The sequence below is a fragment of the Ostreococcus tauri genome (assembly GCF_000214015.3).
Source record: "Ostreococcus tauri WGS project CAID00000000 data, contig chromosome 02, whole genome shotgun sequence".
In the NCBI taxonomy this organism is placed as follows: domain Eukaryota; kingdom Viridiplantae; phylum Chlorophyta; class Mamiellophyceae; order Mamiellales; family Bathycoccaceae; genus Ostreococcus; species Ostreococcus tauri.
Window position 1 is genome coordinate 481,005 of NC_014427.2, and position 19,753 is coordinate 500,757.

The 19,753-nt window shown below is 47.7% G+C and overlaps 9 protein-coding genes across 9 annotated transcripts; 4 read left to right on the forward strand and 5 right to left on the reverse strand.

Annotated features, from left to right (window-relative positions):
* Positions 1-810, reverse strand: OT_ostta02g02355 (Transposase, Tc1-like; the record flags this gene model as incomplete). Its single annotated transcript, XM_022985064.1, has 1 exon — positions 1-810. A coding segment is annotated over one exon (810 nt), but the record flags the coding sequence as incomplete, so codon positions are not given.
* A 1,041-nt stretch (positions 811-1,851) lies between these two features.
* On the forward strand, positions 1,852-2,655 carry OT_ostta02g02360 (Proteasome B-type subunit; the record flags this gene model as incomplete). The annotated part of the gene is made up of 2 exons (XM_003074997.1): positions 1,852-2,095; positions 2,144-2,655. The coding sequence occupies 2 exons, from the start codon at positions 1,852-1,854 to the stop codon at positions 2,653-2,655; spliced, it is 756 nt and encodes a 251-aa protein (XP_003075045.1).
* Positions 2,656-2,728: 73 nt separating this feature from the next.
* Positions 2,729-4,681, reverse strand: OT_ostta02g02370 (AMP-dependent synthetase/ligase; the record flags this gene model as incomplete). Its single annotated transcript, XM_003074998.2, has 1 exon — positions 2,729-4,681. One exon carries the CDS (start codon positions 4,679-4,681, stop codon positions 2,729-2,731), a length of 1,953 nt encoding a protein of 650 aa, XP_003075046.2.
* Positions 4,682-5,555: 874 nt separating this feature from the next.
* Positions 5,556-7,065, forward strand: OT_ostta02g02380 (Magnesium chelatase, ATPase subunit I; the record flags this gene model as incomplete). The annotated part of the gene is made up of 4 exons (XM_022985065.1): positions 5,556-5,604; positions 5,813-5,840; positions 5,890-5,951; positions 5,999-7,065. The coding sequence occupies 4 exons, from the start codon at positions 5,556-5,558 to the stop codon at positions 7,063-7,065; spliced, it is 1,206 nt and encodes a 401-aa protein (XP_022840755.1).
* A 107-nt stretch (positions 7,066-7,172) lies between these two features.
* Positions 7,173-8,555, reverse strand: OT_ostta02g02400 (ATPase, V0 complex, subunit d; the record flags this gene model as incomplete). The annotated part of the gene is made up of 8 exons (XM_022985066.1): positions 7,173-7,364; positions 7,413-7,649; positions 7,704-7,769; positions 7,823-7,940; positions 7,988-8,061; positions 8,112-8,216; positions 8,262-8,381; positions 8,430-8,555. The coding sequence occupies 8 exons, from the start codon at positions 8,553-8,555 to the stop codon at positions 7,173-7,175; spliced, it is 1,038 nt and encodes a 345-aa protein (XP_022840756.1).
* A 967-nt stretch (positions 8,556-9,522) lies between these two features.
* On the forward strand, positions 9,523-12,115 carry OT_ostta02g02420 (Clathrin alpha-adaptin/coatomer adaptor,appendage, C-terminal subdomain; the record flags this gene model as incomplete). The annotated part of the gene is made up of 1 exon (XM_003075001.2): positions 9,523-12,115. A coding segment is annotated over one exon (2,593 nt), but the record flags the coding sequence as incomplete, so codon positions are not given.
* A 34-nt stretch (positions 12,116-12,149) lies between these two features.
* On the reverse strand, positions 12,150-16,214 carry OT_ostta02g02430 (unnamed product; the record flags this gene model as incomplete). The annotated part of the gene is made up of 10 exons (XM_022985067.1): positions 12,150-12,169; positions 12,219-12,282; positions 12,333-12,608; positions 12,664-13,506; positions 13,558-13,701; positions 13,752-13,928; positions 13,978-14,623; positions 14,673-14,848; positions 14,902-15,507; positions 15,555-16,214. The coding sequence occupies 10 exons, from the start codon at positions 16,212-16,214 to the stop codon at positions 12,150-12,152; spliced, it is 3,612 nt and encodes a 1,203-aa protein (XP_022840757.1).
* A 2,067-nt stretch (positions 16,215-18,281) lies between these two features.
* OT_ostta02g02440 (Cytokinin riboside 5'-monophosphate phosphoribohydrolase LOG) lies at positions 18,282-18,872 on the forward strand (the record flags this gene model as incomplete). Its single annotated transcript, XM_003075007.1, has 1 exon — positions 18,282-18,872. One exon carries the CDS (start codon positions 18,282-18,284, stop codon positions 18,870-18,872), a length of 591 nt encoding a protein of 196 aa, XP_003075055.1.
* Positions 18,873-18,920: 48 nt separating this feature from the next.
* On the reverse strand, positions 18,921-19,313 carry OT_ostta02g02450 (unnamed product; the record flags this gene model as incomplete). Its single annotated transcript, XM_003075008.1, has 1 exon — positions 18,921-19,313. One exon carries the CDS (start codon positions 19,311-19,313, stop codon positions 18,921-18,923), a length of 393 nt encoding a protein of 130 aa, XP_003075056.1.
* Positions 19,314-19,753: the final 440 nt, after the last annotated feature.

Sequence of the window (19,753 nt, forward strand, 5' to 3'; positions counted from 1 at the left end):
GTACTTTGATAGCGACCTAAAGAAGCAGAGATCGTTCAAGTTGGTGTCCGGCGAGTTGGCCGGTTGCAACACAAATTTGATCATTGGCGCTTGCTTCCCATCGATGCGCTTCCGTTCCTTTCCAGCAGCGTTTAAAGCGTCCATGCACTTCACATGAGGTCGTGCGCCACCCATCTGTACAAAGACGATGTCAAAGTCTGCCATTTTCGTATAGATGTCCGGGATCAACTTCTCGGTGACTAACTCGTAGAACATCGGTGCGTCAACATCACAGTCTTCGACATACACGTCCCCTCGTTTGTGATATTTGCTGTTTCGCTGCGCAACCTTTTCGCGTGCGCAGCGATACATTCCTATTCGTCCGTCGAAGTCGCCGCACGGTCGCGCAACGGCGCACAGGCCCATCACTTTTTGAACAAAACGCTTGCTCTTCGTTGGCACCCTTGTTCGCCGCTGTTGTCCTGGGTGCACCTTCACAGCTCTCTTCCGAAGCATATCCCACCATTTCTCGTCAATGTCGATCCATCCTACTGTTTTTGTCTTTGCTACGTTCGGGTATCGCAAGTTTTCCGTCGCCGTCCAAGTGTAATCAAGATGCTGCTTTGCCCACTCCAATCTTCTCTGCACGTCTTTTGCGCTGAGGCAAGGTACATAACGCTCGCATACTTGGCGCCAGCCAGCTGTTTTACAAAAATTATACACTGTTTTGTAGGCCACGCGCTTACCTGTTCTCTCCGTGAGCCGCTTCGCGAGCGATTCCCACGTGAAATAACCTTTGACCTCTTCTGACAGATTCTCGAGCGTCTTCATGTCCTCCTCGTCAACGCACGCGGGCGCCCACTTCTCGATCGGGAATCAACGTTTTCCTCCGCCCGCCACCGGTGCAAGATCCTGTATCCATGAGACGTGCTTACTCCCCACTCCTTGCATACATCTGCAACTGAAGCGTGCCCGTAACGCACGGCAAAGTGCACACACTTGGCAAAAGCAACCCTCTCCGTGTCGCTCAGTTCCCACCCATCGCGCTCTCGCACGCCGCTTGGAGCCTTCAAAGGGCTCAAAGGGCTCAACAGAGGACCGAGACGTGTGCGCGAGGGTGTTTTCTCACGCTTCCGCAGCCTCTCGCTCATCGGTCGAGTGCGCGCGTCGCCGTGAACCTCCAACTTCGTCCGTCGACGCGCGCGATTCAAACTTGATGGCGTGCGCTCTTCCTCGCCCCCTGAGCGCTCGGTGCCTTGGTTTAACACACCAAGCGGCCAAAACATGTGAAACTTGGCACACGAGCTCTCCGTCGCGCCCCGGGTCGATTTGTGTCGTCCGCGCGCGCGCTGACGCGCGGAGCACGCGCGTTTCGAATTTTTTCGTCGATGGGCGGGCACGCGCAGAAAAAAGGAGAAAACCCTAGGAGGGGTAAAAATTTAGCTAAATCGCTCTCGAACTTTTGCAACTTTTTTCGCGTTTTCCTATCATTTGGAAGATCGAGCAAAACTAACATCAGCTTGTTGCGGCGATTTCACGCACATTCAGAGAGAGAGAAACTTGCATCGACGTATACGGGAAATTTCAACAGCTTTCCAACGGTGTGCGACACATCCCGATCGGATGCGATGTCGCTTATAACGAGGCTCTTCCCCATCACTTTTTACATCGAGGTTAGTACCTTTTTTGGGGGGGGGTGGTAATTCCGGTTCATGACTCGTCAATACATACATTGTTCACGTCACGGGTATTAAATGCAATGTCTTTAACATCGTATGGTGACCATGCGCCAGCGCTTACTTGTAGAAGCCTAATCTACGTACCGGTACCTAAAGAAGTCCTCGTGGCTCTCAAGCGCCAATCCCGTGCGCCATGGGAGACCGTGGGTTCAACTTCAGTCGCAAATTGAATCAGTCGCTTGACCTTGGTGCCGCCACGAAAACCGGAACAACAATATGTGGTGTCGTGTTCGAGGCTGGAGTCATACTTGGTGCCGACACAAGATCGACAAACGGCGAAACCGTGGCTGATAAGGACTGTGAGAAGATTCACTATATCGCCCCTAACATATATTGTTGTGGCGCGGGAACGGCTGCAGATACGGAATCTGTCACAGGTACGTCGACGCCTTGAGTACATGAAAATGCTGACCTGTTCCTCGTAGGTTTAATTTCTTCAAACTTGCTCTTACACAGGAAACAGACGGATCGACCAAGTGCAGTGAAAAGTGCGCTCACTTTGTTGAAAACCACCCTCTTCCGCCACCAGGGTCATATAGGCGCAGCGCTTGTTTTAGGTGGTGTAGACAGTGATGGCTCACATCTTTTCACCGTATATCCGCACGGTTCTTCCGACGCGCTACCCTACGCAGCGATGGGGAGTGGATCCTTAGCGGCGATGGCAACTCTTGAGACAGGGTACCACGAAGAGATGAGTTTGGATGCCGCAAAAAATTTGGTTACACGAGCGATTCTATCCGGTGTAATGAACGATCTTGGCTCTGGCTCGAATGTCGACTTGTGTGTTATCACGAGGGATAGCGTGCAGTACTTGAGAAATGACACATCCAATATGCACCGAACGTTTCGTATTTCTTCGAAGTTTGATGACCGCCAGGAGGCAGTAATCGATTACTCGCACTGTGGTACCGCAACGCGAGTATTGCATGCCAACTAATGAGAGATCGCATGTTAGAATCTATTTGTAACATGTATGGATTAAAACGAACGTTTCTTACAAAGATCGTATGTTACTTGTCCCGAAGCTCAACGAGTGTATCGACCACGGTTGGATCAGCCAATGTCGATGTATCACCCAGAGATTCTTCTTCTCGAGAAGCAATTTTACGTAAGATTCGTCTCATTATCTTACCACTCCGTGTTTTGGGTAAAGCCGGCGCCCGCTGAATCGTGTCAGGCGCTGCGAAGGGGCCTATCATCGCTCTTACACAGTCGACCAAGGCCTTTCTGGTGGAATTTGTGAGCTCACAACTTTCGCGTAAAGTCACGAACGCATATATCGACTGACCCTTTATAGGATGATCAATACCGACGACGGCAGCTTCAACACATTCTGCATGAGTGACAAGCGCCGACTCAACTTCAGCTGTTCCAATACGGTGACCGGAAACATTCATCACATCGTCAACACGACCTGTTATCCAGTAATAACCATCAGCATCACGCTTGGCACCATCACCAGAGAAATAGTATCCTTTGAACATGGAGAAATATGACTCTTCATAGCGCTGGTGATCCGCAAACAGCGTTCGGAACATGGATGGCCACGGGGTTTTGAAGCACAGATAGCCTTCTGCTTCATCAAGTAACTCAACTCCATTTTCATTCAGTAGAACAGGCTCAACTCCAAAAAAAGGGAGGGTGGCTGACCCAGGCTTCTGTTCAATGGCAAGTGGTAATGGAGTAATCATATGTCCACCTGTTTCTGTTTGCCACCACGTATCCATCACAGGACAGCGTCCTTCTCCCACGACGTTGAAGTACCATTGCCATGCTTCCGGGTTGATTGGCTCGCCAACAGTACCCAATATTTTTAGCGAAGACCGCTTGTATGCTTTAACGAAGTCGTCTCCGTAGCGCTGTAGGGCTCGCAACGCAGTTGGTGCGGTGTAAAATGTTTTCACCTTGTACTTGTCAATTATATTCCAGCAACGACCAGCGTCCGGGTAATTTGGTACACCCTCAAACACAATAGATGTCGCGCCGTTTAGAAGTGGTCCATACGTCAGGTAAGTATGACCTGTTATCCAGCCACAGTCTGCCGTACACCAAAAGACGTCGCCTTGGCGCATATTGAATACAGAAGCACATGTAGCTCCAGCATAAATCATATAGCCCCCAGTAGTGTGTAAGACGCCCTTAGGTGAGCCAGTAGAACCTGAAGTGTACAGCATGAAAAGTGGATCTTCGGCATCCATCCACTCTGTTTCACAATCTCTAGGTAGCTGATCGACTTCGTTTTGCCAGTGCTTATCGCGACTCTGCGTTAGATGGTTGTCGCTGTTCAGCCTCGCATTTATGAAGCACAGGCAGTGGTCAACTGCGTGGTCCTTTGCGGCAGCAAAATCGCAAGCTTCGTCGACAACTCCCTTTAAATTAATATGTTTCGACCCACGCATGACGGCAGAACACGTCAGCACCACTTTCGCTTTGCATCCTAGAAGTCTCTGCGCTAACGCCTCTGATGAAAAACCTGCAAATACAACAGAGTGCACTGCTCCAATTCGTGCGCACGCAAGCATCGCTACGGGAAGCTCCATGATCATAGGCAAGTAAATAATGACGGCATCATTTTTCTTGACACCCGCGGACTTGAGCCAGTTTGCCAAGCGGTTGACGTCAGCCTGGAGTTCAAGGTAAGTTTTTTTACCTTCTTCGCCCAAGTTGTTGCCTTCCCAAATGAAAGCTGTCTGTTCTCCACAGCCATTTTGGATATTTCGCTCGATACAGTTCCATGCCATGTTCGTTTTGCCACCAGCAAACCAGGAGACATCAACTTTGCCGTTGTCTACGTTGAAGTTGAAAGCCAGCACGTTTGACTTCCACGGTTCTTCCCAGTGAAATTCTCGAGCTACTTTCGCCCAGAAGTTTTGTGGATCTTCGACAGATTCTCTGTACAGTGCATCATATTGCTCCCTACTGCAGCACGTTCGGAGAACATCCATAAAATCATCGCTGTTCATATTGGTTCGTCGAGTAACGTTCAGGTGCGGGAAGACTGTCGGAAGGACGCTCGCGTTGGAAAAGATTTATTTCATTCCACCTTTAGAGAGCCCCCCCGCGACTGACGAGTTATGAACCGTCGTGTATCTCATATATTGTATCTTTTAATGGTTTCACATTACCCTGTCACAGTGAGTTGGGATTCCCAACTTGGGACTATAGGTGTTGTTAAGCCGTTAGGTGCTGTTAGTCGGCCTTAAGCCGACTAACAGCACCGTTCATAACTGAAGTTATCGGCGAGTTATCGAAAAAATGGGGGTAACAGCACCGGAAAAATTTATATTGCAAAGTTATTGAAATCACGTGATTTTGACGATAACTTCGGGGAAAGTTATCGTCAAAATTAAGGTTTGTCAATAACTTTTGACGAGTCAGCTCTTGAGTTAATGATGAGGGGGTCAAAGTTATGGAAAAGTTATCGAAATCAGCTGTTAACCCCTTGACGATAACTCGCGTAATTTGCCCAAATGTCCGTTAATTTCTATCACACAAAGTCCGACGCGATGGTTCACGACTTGTGAGCGCGACGAAGTTATCGAAAAGTTATGAAAATGAGCGTTAGTGGTACACTGGTACACTGGTACACTGGTAGTACAAAAAAAGCTCTGTATCAGGCCAAGCACCCCTAAAGTATGAAGTGTGGATTATGTGCATCGAAATATCAGCGTATATCTGCACACGGGATCGCGTGTGCGGATAGAGCCGTGAGTGCCTGTGCAGTCCTCACAGTGTTTCCACCGAAGCGCTCAACTGGCAATTTGCTAACGTCGAAGTGCACATTGAATCAGTGTTCAAGGCATCTTTTAGCGTGTACGCGCGCGCGGCCTGTCGACGATGGCGAGCGTAACTTGTAAGGCCACGCTTCACTCTCAGCGCGTTACCGGTACGATACGTTGTGAGCGCGTCTTCGCTTGGAACTGCGTCCATCAAGATGCGAGACTGTATCGTCCGATTTGTTTTTATATTATCGGTCTCGCTCGCCGTGTCCATCGTTTTGATTTTGACGCCGAGTGCTCAAAGAATCTCGCGCGACCTTATCGGCTTCGATTACGCGGTTGACTAACTTCGAGCACCGCGTTTTCTCGGCACAGCACGAAGCGAAAGAGGTTTGACGAAGCGGTAATCCAATATGTCCTTGAAATATAGTTTTTTTCTGAGACCTTGATAGGAATGTCCGAAAGGCTGTGCGTAGCTTGAGAAGAGAGAAAATAAACTCCTGCCCTAAAGCTGGTGAGCTACTGTTCACTTCTCTAGTTTTGATCTGATGCCCGATATAGTATCCAGCGATGCGGAAGAGGATACCACCGCTCGACCCGTTTACCCGTTTGCCGCCATCATCGGCCAAGAAGAAATGAAATTTGCGGCAATGATGAATATCATTGATCCAAATATTGGTGGTATCATGGTCATGGGTGACCGTGGCACTGGAAAGTCAACCACGGTTCGTTCTTTGACTGATTTACTACCTTACATCGAGGTCGTGGCGGATGATCCGTATATGAGTAGTCCGACAGATCCGAACTTGATGTCACCCGATGTTTTAGCAGCTTACAGAGCGAAGCAACCACTCGAGACGGCGTTCGTTCCCATCAACATGGTTGACCTTCCACTTGGTGCAACAGAAGACCGCGTCTGCGGTACCATTGATATCGAAAAGGCGCTAACCGAAGGCACAAAGGCATTTGAACCTGGACTACTCGCTAAGGCTAATCGAGGAATCCTCTATGTTGATGAGGTCAACTTGCTTGACGATCACCTTGTCGACGTCTTACTTGACTCTGCTGCTTCGGGCTGGAATACCGTCGAGCGTGAAGGTATCAGTATTTGCCATCCTGCACGATTTATTCTCATCGGATCTGGTAACCCTGAAGAAGGCGAACTACGTCCTCAACTCTTGGATCGCTTTGGTATGCACGCTCAAATTAAGACAGTAAAGTTACCAGAGGAGCGCGTCAAGGTGGTTGAAGAGCGCACCGCATTTGACACTGATCCGAAGACTTTCCGAGCTCGATACAAAGAGAAGCAGGATGAAATTATAGATCGGGTCACTCGCGCTCGCACTTTGTTGCCAGAAGTTGAGGTTCCCATGGACATTCGATTGAAAATTTCACAAGTTTGTGCTGAACTTGATGTGGATGGCCTTCGGGGGGATCTTGTTACCACTCGCGCGTCTCGGGCCGCCGCCGCGTACAGAGGGTCGAAAGTAGTCACAGATGAAGATGTATACTCTGTTGTGTCGCTTTGCTTGCGCCATAGGCTCCGCAAGGATCCAATGGCGACGATCGATGAAGGGTCTCGCGTGATCGAGGTGTTCTCCTCTGTGTTTGGCTACGAAACGGAGTAGTCGTACGGCTTCATTTCATTTAATAATACAGAATTTTAAACTTAATGAAGAAAGCAACGAAGCCAGAACCTCTACGAATTCGGAAAACCATCATCTTATCGTTCTCCCTAAAGATGAGTATCGATGCAGATTAGCCCTTCACCTAAACTACTTTTTTGCCTTTGTGCAATGCACTCAGTTAACCACATTAGGTTACTCAATTCATTTTCCTGGAACTTCGAAAAGGCGTAGAACGCAGCTAAATTGAACTGCTCAGCAAGCACACGCTGACAGCTTTCTAGTTCAAGTATACGAAGGCCCTATAAAGAGTTTACCTCATAGCAAAGAAGAACGACTCAACAACATACCCGATCTACATCGTGAGCGTCGTCTTTTGCTGCCACTTCGTGGAATCCTGGATACGTCACCAAAACTTGCTTCACCTCATCCACCGTCTCACAAGTTGCGAGACGGACAAATCCATCTGGGTGCATAGTACCAAAGTTGGTGTAAAGAGTGGTCCGAACACTTTTGGACAGTTCCGTCCCAAAAGAGTTTACCGTGATTCTTATAGCGTGACGATCAGCCTCAAGATCTAGTAGATTCTAAAATGTGCGAGAGTTGATCGAGATGTGACTATCCATAAAATCAAGTCTTACCTTCATTAACTCATTCGTTCGTAAGTCTAGAGTCGAGCAAAATTTCATGAAGTCTTGAAGGTACTCCTGCAAGTTGTGTCAGACGAATTCCAAAGTATGAGATGTTTTCCAGTAGATACCTTGTATAAAACATTTCTAATGAGTTCAACATTCAACTCATCAAGATCTGCCGCACTGACAGCGCCACTAAGATATTTCGCGAGAGGGGTATCAACTAAAACTAATCTGTAGAGTTCCCTACAAGTACGTGAACAAAATAGAAAGGAGAGTATTTATCATCGTACTGAACGTTGCCAGATATTACCACGGACGGAAGTGAATCAAACAGTCCTATCGGACTACACTTGTCGAGTATCTCCTGGAGCAAGAGATGACGTATTTTCAGGAAATACAAAACGAGGATGGTACCTCCGAACTTCGCCCATGCAGCATTCCGTTCAGCGCCAGCATTAAGTTATCGATCATGTGACCATACGTCAAGTATTCCAGGAAAGTAGAAAGTGGTGGTGATGCCTAGATACATTTCAGTTATGACAAAGAGCTCAAAGTGCGTCGCACCTGGTGTTGGCACGTGTTAAACTCCTTAACGTGCCTCCTCTTGCAGCACGCGACGATGTCCTCTGGTTTTACAGGCGGTTGGACGTTGCGGAGATAATCGGAATAGTCACTGATGGACTCCTATCGTTCGTCTCAAGCAATGGTAGCAGTAAACGCATACTAGTTTACCAGATAAGTTTTTACGTCCTCCAACGAGTCACAACGGCCAAGTTCCTCGTAGTCTCGTTTGCTCAGTCGCTTTGAGTGGCAGCCTCGCACAAAGGCTTCAGAAAAGCCGTGCTTACGATTGAACATGAAGCTGAATCACGACGGGGCTCCAGACCCAACACGGTGAACTCTGCGGTCGACCTGTTGCCCCGTTTGCTAGTCCAGGTTGGAGACTGAGAATAACGTCGTGAGGAGAAATCCTCGTCCAGTATACGACGGTCGTAGTAACTACGACCTCACCACCCACCACGGCCCATGCCCAAATTTAAATATCACATCCATGTAAAAAATAGTGGGACGGTTCGAGACTCGTCGATGCGATCGGGGTGTGTGACGAGATGGCCCAATCTCTAATAGAGATTGGGCCATCTCGTCATAGAGATTGGGTAATAGAGATTGGGTAATAGAGATTGGGTAATAGATATTGGGTAATAGATATTGGGTAAAATCACGATCACGATTTGAATCACGACCCGAAACTTCGTGCCTCGGGCGAGCGAACGGCGACGCGATCGAGAAAGTTGTGCGCGAATTTTGCACCAGTCTGACGTGGAACGAGCGTTCTCGTTCGGCGCCGTCGTGCGGTGCGTTCGCGAAGGCGGTTGCGACGCGATCGCGCCCAGAGCCGCGTGAGGAGTTTCGCCGCGCGCTCGATCGAGAGCGCCGCGCGAAGACGCCGCGCGCGCCGTGTCCGGGGCGTTCGCGTCGCGATGCTATGATTTGTGTACGCACCCAAACGTCGTACTCAACGCAATCTGCGTCAAATCGAGATCCAAACCCGAATTTTGTAAACTAATGGGCGAATGTTCACTACAATACGTGATGGTGACCCGCGGAGCCATACTTTTGTTGCCAACCTAGCGTTTGCCACTCGAAGATCTTGCTTGGGAGGGGCGCTTACGTTCAAGGCGAGGCCTACCGCGTCACCCTGAGCAGGTGCCGTGTAACGTTTGTGTTCGCGCGTGTATTTGAGCCTGAAACCACTATAGCAAAGGCTGGCGTGCACGTGTTTCCGTCGAACAGCGTATTCTGCTCGTCACGTTTGTCCGATCCCATGTCAGAGTTCGGCAGAAAGCGTGACGAAGACTCTCTTGAAGAAATTTCGCCCTTTGTAGGGATAGAGAAGGGAATTGTGCTACAAGAAGCACGTTGCTTTAACGATCCGCAGCTCGATGTGCGAAAATGTCAGCAAGTCATAACGAAATTGTTGTATCTGAATATTCAAGGAGAGTTGTTCACAAAGAATGAGATCACCGAGATCTTCTTTTCCGTGACAAAGCTGTTTCAGTCGAAGAGTAGTAATCTAAGACGGATGGTGTATCTCATAATCAAGGAGATTTGTCCGAGCTCAGACGAAGTTATTATCGTCACTTCTTCTTTAATGAAAGATATGAACAGTAAAGTTGATCTTTACCGGGCAAATGCGATTCGAGTACTGTGTTGCATAGCAGACGCCGCAACTCTGGGCCAGATCGAACGATATTTGAAGCAAGCAATTGTTGATCGAAGTGATGCTGTTTCTTCCGCCGCCCTAGTATCTGCTACTCACTTGACACACGCAGATGTAGATATTGTGCGGCGCTGGAGTAGTGAGATTCAAGAGGCGATTAACTCAACTTCTCCAGAGGTACAATTTCACGCTTTAGGGTTACTATACGAAATTCGAAAGTCTGATAGGCTCTCGATCAATAAGCTAGTCGCACAACTAGCTAGAACGCAACTCCGTTCTCCGCTGGCTCAGTGCTTGCTGATAAGATATGGCGCTGAAGTGATGAGAGACAGCACAGAAGAGGCTGCAGTCCCACTTCATGCTTTCCTGCAAAGTTGTCTTCGTCATAAGTCTGAGATTGTCGTGTTCGAAAGCATTCGCGCAATCACCTCTCAACAAGATCTTGCAGCTCATGATCTAGTCTCCGTGGTGAACGTTCTAAAATTATTGCTTTCTTCTCCGAAGCCGAGTGCAAGATTTGCTTCTATGCGAATCATGAATAAGCTTGCCTTTAAGTTCCCAGATTTGATTGCCAATTGCAACGCAGACATTGAAAGCTTGATATCAGATGGAAATAAGTCGATCGCTACACTTGCAGTTACAACTTTGCTGAAAACAGGTGGAGAAGCTATAATAGATAGACTGCTCTCGAGAATTCACTCTTTTATGTCTGACATTCAAGACGACTTCAAGATGATGATTGTGGACTCGGTTCGAATGACCTGCATTCGATGCACGCATAAATATCGTGTCTCATTATCGTTTCTGTCGACATATTTGCGCGAGGAAGGGGGCTTTGAGTACAAGCAGTCAATAGTGCGAGCTATTGTTCAACTATTCAGCGCAATTCCTGAAGCAAAGGAGCTTGCACTTTCCTACCTTTCGGAGTTTATCGAAGATTGCGAGTACACGAACCTCTCTTGCGAGGTTCTCTATTTGCTCGGTGAAGAGGCACCAAGCACAAATGATCCGGGCAAGTACCTTCGATATATTTTCAATCGCGTGATTCTTGAAAATCCTTCGACTCGTGCGGCAGCTATATCAGCCATGGCAAACATCGGTGTGCACTGCGAAGTTCTACAAGATCGCATCTTAGTATTACTTAGACGGTGTCTTTTCGATGCTGACGACGAGGTACGCGATAGAGCAAGTTCCTCAATTGCACTGTTTGAGAAGACGTCGGTGCGCGCAAATGAGTCACTCACCACAGGTGCTATCAGTGCCTTTGAGCAAGTGCTGCTGGCATATTGCAGTTCAGAAACGGAAGAGCCTGTCAATCTACAGAACGTGGATACCGATCAATACGAGTATGTTGAGCGCAGTACCTGCGAAATGGCAACATCAGATGAGAAAACAAGTACTCCATCACTTCCCACCTGCTCGAACATCGCCTCTGTCCCCGATTTTGTCAATTATGGTGATATTTTCAAGAGTTCCGTTCGTGCTGAGTTGACTGAGGATGAGACTGAGTATAAAATTTCATGCATCAAACATATCTTCGACAAATTCATTGTCTTCGAATTTCTTTGCAGTAATACTATCAAAGAACAAACCCTCACAAATGTGAGTGTTAAGATGGAGCCGTTGAGTCACGATGAGTTCGGTGAAGCCTTGATAATCCCTCTCAGCATGATGCCTTTCATGACTTATGGTTCAACCTATTCTATATTCAAGCGTTCGAAAGGCCAAAGTCTTGAAGAAAGATTTGCCTGTACTCTGAAGTTCACCTCAAAAGAAGCTGATCCTCTCACCGGTCTACTTGAGGAGGAGGGTTACGAGGACGAGTATTCTATTGAAGATATTCAACTGCACATTATCGATTATATGCGTACAATACGCGTGCCAGATGTGAATACGGCGTGGAACGAGAGCGCTTCTTTTGTTGAGCTGGGGAAGTCAAATATCCCTGTACCGTCTGAGTCTCTTCAAAGTGCGGTAGCGCACATTTCATCGTTACTTGGACTTACACCATGTGTTGGTAAGACCGTGCCCCGCAACTCCTCGTCGCATCTTTTGTACTTCACTGCTGAACTTCCGGATGAAGAGCGAGTTCACATTAAAATTTCCCTTAGCTTCGAGTTACAAACAGGTGTATCAGTTAGCGTCGCTTGTCGAGCACTGCAAGAGCCAGTGTGCATGCAAGTACTTGATGCGTTGACGTGCACTTAGGCTTGAATTATTTTCATAACAACTCAGCTTTCGATTATAGCGCCTTATCGGAGACTTAGAGACGCAAACTTCGTACAAGTAAGAAGACTTACCTAAGGCACAAACGGTAGCATGGTATGTTCGCGCAAACTTGTGTTCACCTAGATCCCACGCACCCTGCAGGAGCTACTCAGTTAAATTGGTGTCAGTTGAAACAACAAACGCACGCTATCATCTCGGTAGGATAATAAAAATTGAACGGCCTTGTCGATGTTAGAATCAGTTTCAGAGTATCCAAAGCACTTAAGTGTTTGAACGAACTCGCCAACTAGCTCGATGTCTTGTGCTCTCTGTAAGTACGGCAGATAGTAACGTAGAAATCGTCGCTCTTTATTGTAAAATTCAATGTCTATCTTCGAACTGCACCAAGATGTGTGTGTGAAAATCCGATGCGTCACGAAATAACACTTGTCCTGAAAAGATCTCATCGAATCAGCCTGCACCTATTATGGCTTCTGTTTAACAAGAGGTTGATAATGATCAGTTTAGCACCCGCACCTCACACTCTAGTGATTTCACAGCAGCATTGCTCATTTCATCAATCTCTTTCTCAGATATGCCTCCAACTTCTATTCCTGTCCCTCTGAAGAAAAACGCCCAGATCATGGCCGAGTTCAGCATATCGTATGTCAGCGAAGCTGCTTGTGTGAGACCTATGTACTCATTCAAATGCCATTTTGACGCCACGCTGGAAAGTGCATCTTCTAAATGTTTCACATCAATCTCTAAGGTCTTCATCGCGTAGACAGCCTCATTTAAGAAAAGAATGTCTTCACGATAGAGTGGCTGATCGAAAGTTTGGTGCAACTTCAGCCAGCGTCCAGCGATTCTGTGAGCTGCTTCGAAGCAATACTCCCGAATTCTTCCGTGCGCATTTAAATAAAAGAACACGAATGAAACGAGAATATCACTGCCCCATTCGCGGAAGAATGTGTCACACGTGAGGACCTCTCGCTCCAGATATTGTAAACTTTCATGGATTATGACACTCCTTTCCGTGAGCCTTGGGATGTCGTTTGGATTGCGTTCGAGCTCCGTCAGGCAAAGTTGCAAATCCAAAGCTTTGGAATCCAACACATTACTCTCGAGCTGATATGGATTCTCGTGGCAACCGAGCGTTTCCAAAGCGAAGCAAAAGTCTCGGACCGACCCACCGTAAATTGTCCTCATTGATGTTATGATCGAGTACAAAGAATGCATACTGAGTGTGCTTCTTCCAGTGCTGATCATCATCTGAGAGACAGAATGGTAGATAGCTCGCACGTCATTTTTTGAGAGGCTCGTACAAATGTATGGCCTCAGTCTCCTTGATAAGCATATTGTAGCAAGTGCAAGTAGAATCTTCGTTACCCTTAGAAGAGGAATAAAAGAACCATGACAAAAATTATTTACCTCAGTCATGAGATGTTTGAAACTCAGCGCGCCGACGTCCTGGATACGAGAAAGATAGAAAGAATCGTTTCGATGGACAGTTTCCTGAAGGACAAGGGCTCCCCAGATGAAAACATTGTTGTGAAAAAGTGAACGTCTCGTATCCTACAGTGCTGTTAGTACACACTTATGTTTCGCAGCTTGCTTCGAAGTACCTCAAAAGACTCCGTCTCCATCACACCTTTTCGAAAGCGCTTTACAATGAGCCACATGTCTGAGACTATTTGTTGCACACAATGTTTGCAGCGTCTCGTCACTATTCGGACAGTTGCCTCAAGTGCTAGCTCATTGAAATTAGAGTACATGTGTTCATCATCGCATGAAACGTGCTTCTTCTTCAATAGTTAAGATAATCTGCAGTTCCGATAGATGAACTCTTACCGTTAATTCGCGAAACGTATTTGAGAGCTCATACAGGACATCCATCTTTGTTCTCAAGAACTTGTCAATTAAACTATCCAACGTAACTAGCAGTTTCAATAGCAGTACGTGGCTTGACTGTTCATCACGAATGTTGTAGTGGCTGCGAGCACCAATTTTCTTGTAGTTCTCTATTGCCTGTTCAATACAAAATCTGAGTTCATCTTGTGTAGCACACTTGTCCTGCGATCCATACAGCGTCACAAAAACGAAGGCCTCCATTGCGCGAATGGCAGAGCAATATAGTTTGTGTTGTCGTGGCAGTTTGTTTGGCCAACGGAACTGAACACCGGTCCAATTTATATACTCAGAGAAAGTGTCGTCATGAATTGTGTCTTGAATTCTACTTCTCACTGAACTGTAAAATAGAGCACACTTCTCACGCACAAAATAGTTCAATAACCCTTCAAAATGATGCACAAGAGAAGTTAGGCCTTCCGTCTTTACTCCTGTTCGAGAGATTTTATCGTCATAGAGACTCCGTGAAGACTTGCAATATGGAAATGTAGACGCTTTTGCATATGATGCCACACAAAAGACATGACAAGCAAGTAATCTTTTTATGTCATCAAACCTCGTGCGCTCCAATTCAACTCCTGCGACCAGTCTACTTCATCATGTAAGTTTGTCTGATCATATCGTAAGTGGAAACGTACCCATCCGGCGAAGTGGGAGCCAGTACAAATTTGATACACTCCAACGTCGCGAAGATTTGACTTGAACCACTGTATAGAACGCAGAACCTGCAATGATGTCGAACATATTCATCAACATCAACATTTGGTTTTCCATGCACGGAGAGTGCAAGGTTAATAAATTCTTCACATCGAGCCTAATGAATCGGTAAGGCAAAATTAAACTGCTTAAAATCGCTCAGATGAATACCTTGTGCCAAATCTCATCGTTTCGCTTCCTGCACCTTTTCCTATGCCGGTTATTGCAGACGCTAACGAACCGACACTCGTCTCGAATCATCCTACGAAGGAACGTTTTCATCAAGAATCGAGTGACATCTCCATCTAATTTTCTTTCATCACACACATGAATTAATCGACTCGCTCTTTCGACTACACTTGAAACATTTGAAGAGCCACTGAACATGGCATCTCCAAAGCCTGGTAAGTCTACCAATTCCATTTCGTGACTTAGATTAGTGCTCGGAACTTCTATAGACACAAAATTCAACAGGCCAGAATGCGAGTTTTCCCCACACAATAAGTCGAACAACACTGCTTTCAAATATGCCAATGCTTCACGTAACGGGCAGCCTGTCAAACTACAAGTGAAAATTCGCCCAATGCACGCAACAAGGTGTTCTGGTAGTCTAATATCTTCATCCGCCAACGCCGTGATATCGAACCCGGGCGCTAAGCCTAAGACAGCGAACGCACGCGACACATTACCACCAACACCTGTGAGTGACTCATCTGTAGTTTCTCCACCACAGGCGTCCTTAGATGCCTGTTGAGCGCCATAGAAGTCGGTTGGCCTCTTCATTCAAAGTTATTTGGTTGACAAGGAAGGTTAAATATACATACCTTCGATGAGCAACAATTTCTCAGTGTAAGCAAAGACTTTAAATCATTTTCAACTCGAGTCGCGGAGGTGTATGCGAAGGACACTTTTACGCAGTCTCCATAGAACAGGTGAACGGGCACTTTCGTCGTACAAAGCATGTCTCCCTCAGGTAATATTCGACTGCACTCTTCACTACTCGTTATCTCAGGAAAAAAGTGTTGGAATTTCTCGGCGGCTGCTCCATTTGCATTGCCTAACTCTGCCATTTGGGGGGTCCAGCAAACATGTTCACCGCGCACATCAATAAAACTAACTTTCAAACAACTTTTGATGATGTCTTTATCCAGTGGTATCTCGAGGTTCCGTGGGATCGCTAGTCCTTCACTCAAAATTGTGTTCAGCAAGTGCGTCTTACCGCTACCAGAACGCCCCAGAACACACACAGTTGTATAAAGCCTCTCTTTCACTTGAGACAGAAGCTTAAGCACTCTAGTATTCAGGATTTCCAACGTTTCAGAAAAGCTGTCTCGCTCTGGCAAAACTGAGGGTGCGCACGCATACTTGTACGAAAGTAGGCTGACGTGTAACGAGCTTAACTTTCCCATCAGCTCTTTTCTTTCTTTTTGAATGTCATCCAATCGTGGATATAATCTGAACGCAGGCGCACAAGCGCTCCTCATTACTTACACTTAAGACTGTTTATGGAGTTCAAGCAGTGTGGCGAAACTTCCGGGAATGCGTGCTGTTTTCCGGCGTTTATTTGTCACCGATAGTCAGAGTTGTTTCCTGCTGAAATCCCGTCGCGAGGTACACGAGGAATAGCGTTGTTTTAGGGCGTGCGTTTGCATTGAGCGGTCGGAAACCCCCTCGCGAAGCTTAGTGCTTGATTGCCCACGAGGGCAAGATCCCCACAACGAACTTCGACTGAACGGTCGATCGATGTGCTCTCGAGGCAAATCCGATACAGTGTAACATTTAGGCCTGCTGCACCTGGTACACGCTAGTACCGTACCAGCGTACCGGTGTACCAGGTATTTTGTATGAGCAAACAGTGTTGTACCAGACGATTTTGGTACGTACCAGGAAATTCCTGGTACAGGTCACTTTTGAGCCCGTCGTGGTGGGAAATCGAGATTTATGACTCGTCAGCGAGGCTCTGGCGCGTGAAAACGACCAAGAGCGCGACACACGAGACGAGCGAGGCGCGCGCGAACGCGAGGGTGCGACCGGGATTTAGCAGCGCGGGTTTAGGCGCGACGTGTTTGGAATTTGAAATGATTTATGATTAGCAAACGCCAGCCATCGACGCTCGATGACGCCCGTCGACGAAGCGGGCGCCGCGCCGAGAAGCGATGACGAAGCACACATTCGACATCAGAGACGTGCGAGGTAGAAGAAAGTGGAGTAGCCGTCGGTGCCGTGGTAGGTGCTGACAGCAATGGTGTTGATGATGGAATCAGAGACGACGAAATCCTCTCATCAGGTGACGAGCATGTGGACCAGTACGTCAAAGACACAGACGAGTGGGTCATGTCCCCACACGCAAACGTTTTGAATCGAACGGAAATGACATGTGTAGGTAACCTCGATGAAAACATGCAGGTACAGGGTGATGACTCACGTCCCCGCTCGGGACAAGGCAAATGTAACTTTTGCATAGGCAGCTCGCAAGGTATTAGAGCGTCAAGAGAAAGAGACACGTAGTAAACATAGAAGATTGAATCGATAGATAGACTTAGCGCGTGAAGTGCGTCGGTTCTCGCGCGGTTCTCGTCGTTTCGTCACCTCCGTATCAGCTCGTACCAGCTCGTACCAGCTGGCCAGTACTGTTTACCCATACGATTAACGCGTTCGGACATTCGGTTGGTACGTCCCAGTACGCTGGTACGTCCCAGGAAATTCCTGGTACGCATTTCAAGCAGTCCTACTACTACTAGAGCGCAGCTCATCACGCTCCATCGCAGCGTTTTGAGACTTCATCCAAGGTGGCAGCCGAAAAAAGCTGACCTGATCGCCGCCCTGACGCTGGAAATATCAAAAGAGATTGAAAATAGGAATCAGCACGCGGAGCCTCACGCTGAACTGCCCGGCGTACCGGTGCCAGCGCCCATCAACGCAATTGACGCAGAAATGCTCAAAATCGCCCACATCGAGCCGATGACGGAGACTCAAACGTCACTCGAGCCGATGCCGATGGGTTGGAAAGATGGAGTGTAACACTAGTGTTGTAATCATTCTTTGATTCTTTGAAATCGGCGAAGCGTCGGCGAGTTGTGAGAATGTTCCCTTAAGGAGACCTCCCCATACATTCTCATACGATTCGGATCCGCGGGCTGGGAGTCACGACGTCGACGTCCGTTCGTCCCCAAACTCGGCGTGTCACGAGTTCGCTAGCTTTCGCGTCGCCTCGTAAAAAATCGTGCGGATCGCACGACGCGCGATGCCGCGACGCGTCGTGGCGACACGCTTAAGGGTAACTCGGTCGCATATTTAATTTTAACCTATAGACTCTATTCGTGATGCAAATAGGCATAATGGGAAACCTGATATACGATCAATTCACGAATTGTTTTGTAGACCGGGTAGGGACGAGGTTGGGTAAAATCTGAATCACCTTCTAAATCACCACCCGAAACAAGGTGATTTGAATCACCTTCACCGCCCATTGAAGGTGATTTACCCAACCTACCGTAGGGAGCGCAGGAATCCTGTACCGGCGAGAGGTGACGACGCGAGTGTCGTGTGGAATGTCTGTGCAGCGGCTGGATTGTGTTTGTGTTTACTGCGGTTCTTCCTCCGGCTTGAAAGCGTCGTACGCAGTCGCTGCTCGGGACTTAGGTCTAGAACTAGCGAAAAGGCAGATTTCCCTGGTGTACGGAGGCGGCTCAGTCGGTCTGATGGGGATAATAGCAGAAACTGTCGACTCTAGCGGTGGATGCGTTACAGGAGTCATACCTAAGTCGCTTGCGCCTGAACATATAAGTGGTAAGACTCCGGGACGTGTCATCCTGACGGAGACTATGCACGAGAGGAAGATGCGAATGGCATCACGCGCAAACGCGTTCATAGCTTTGCCTGGTGGTATTGGCACCCTTGAAGAGCTATTTGAAATAGCTACCTGGAGACAACTTGGACATCACCGGAAACCGATCGGCATACTCAACGTGCAAAACTATTTTGACCCGCTACTTGAGTTCTTAGACGGCGCTGTTGCAGATGGTTTTGTTTCCAGCACTACACGGTCAATATTTGTTGTGGGGACAAGTGCTTCGGAATTGCTGAATAAACTCGGCTGCGGTCTTAGTTCAGTCGCTGTGCCAGATTTGTGTAGTAGGTAAACTGCTTTTCAAATATTGGCCGTGACTGTAGATCTATGTTGTATTAAACTATGCATAACCTGCGTCCGGGTCGTCCAATATGCTGACGTGCACAGCTTTCTCAAGTGGACGCTGGGGTTTCCCCAGTTCAGGCTGTAGTTCTGCAGCCAAAGTACGTTCAAAGCTAAACAGACTGGCTTGAATGCCATGAATATTGGTTCTACGGGCGTCGCGGACGAAGTATCTAGTATCATACACGCGCGAGCTACTTGAGTGCGGAACGGATACGTGTGTGGGGCGACTCGCTGGAGAACGAGAGCGATACTCACAAGTCGCCAGAGGGACGTCTCGCCATTCGCCGTCAGATACAGGACCTGTTAATCTCCACGGAGCTATCAACCGTTGCAGCTGTTCAGAACGGCCAACTGACTTTGCAGCGGTGTTAGCACTTAGTTTTTGCATCACCGCGGTACCAGCGCACACACCGAAGTGGAGTCTGAGGTCAAATTCATCTCCTTCCGGAAAAATCTATATTGCACCGCTTCAGAGGATCTGCCTAAATCCAGCCTTGTTTTGGGGAGTGTGTGAAACGACCAATCATGACTTAAGAGCTATTTACGTATAATACAGAAAATATACGGATGTGTTACTAGGGGTGGCATTTCTCCTGATTTACCTTGCACAAATTTCGGCAAGTTTTCGCAACACGCGACATGTGTGCGCGGATAACGCGCCGACGAGGCAGCGAAGACGCGCGTCGCGATGAACAGTTGTAGATACATGCATGTTACATCAGATTCATCGGACATAGCGACGTCCTCACGCAGTTCCTCGCGCTCTGGTACTCCACCCCAAGCTCTCAAGAAACCACGTCTAAACCCTATCTAAACCTACATAGGGTT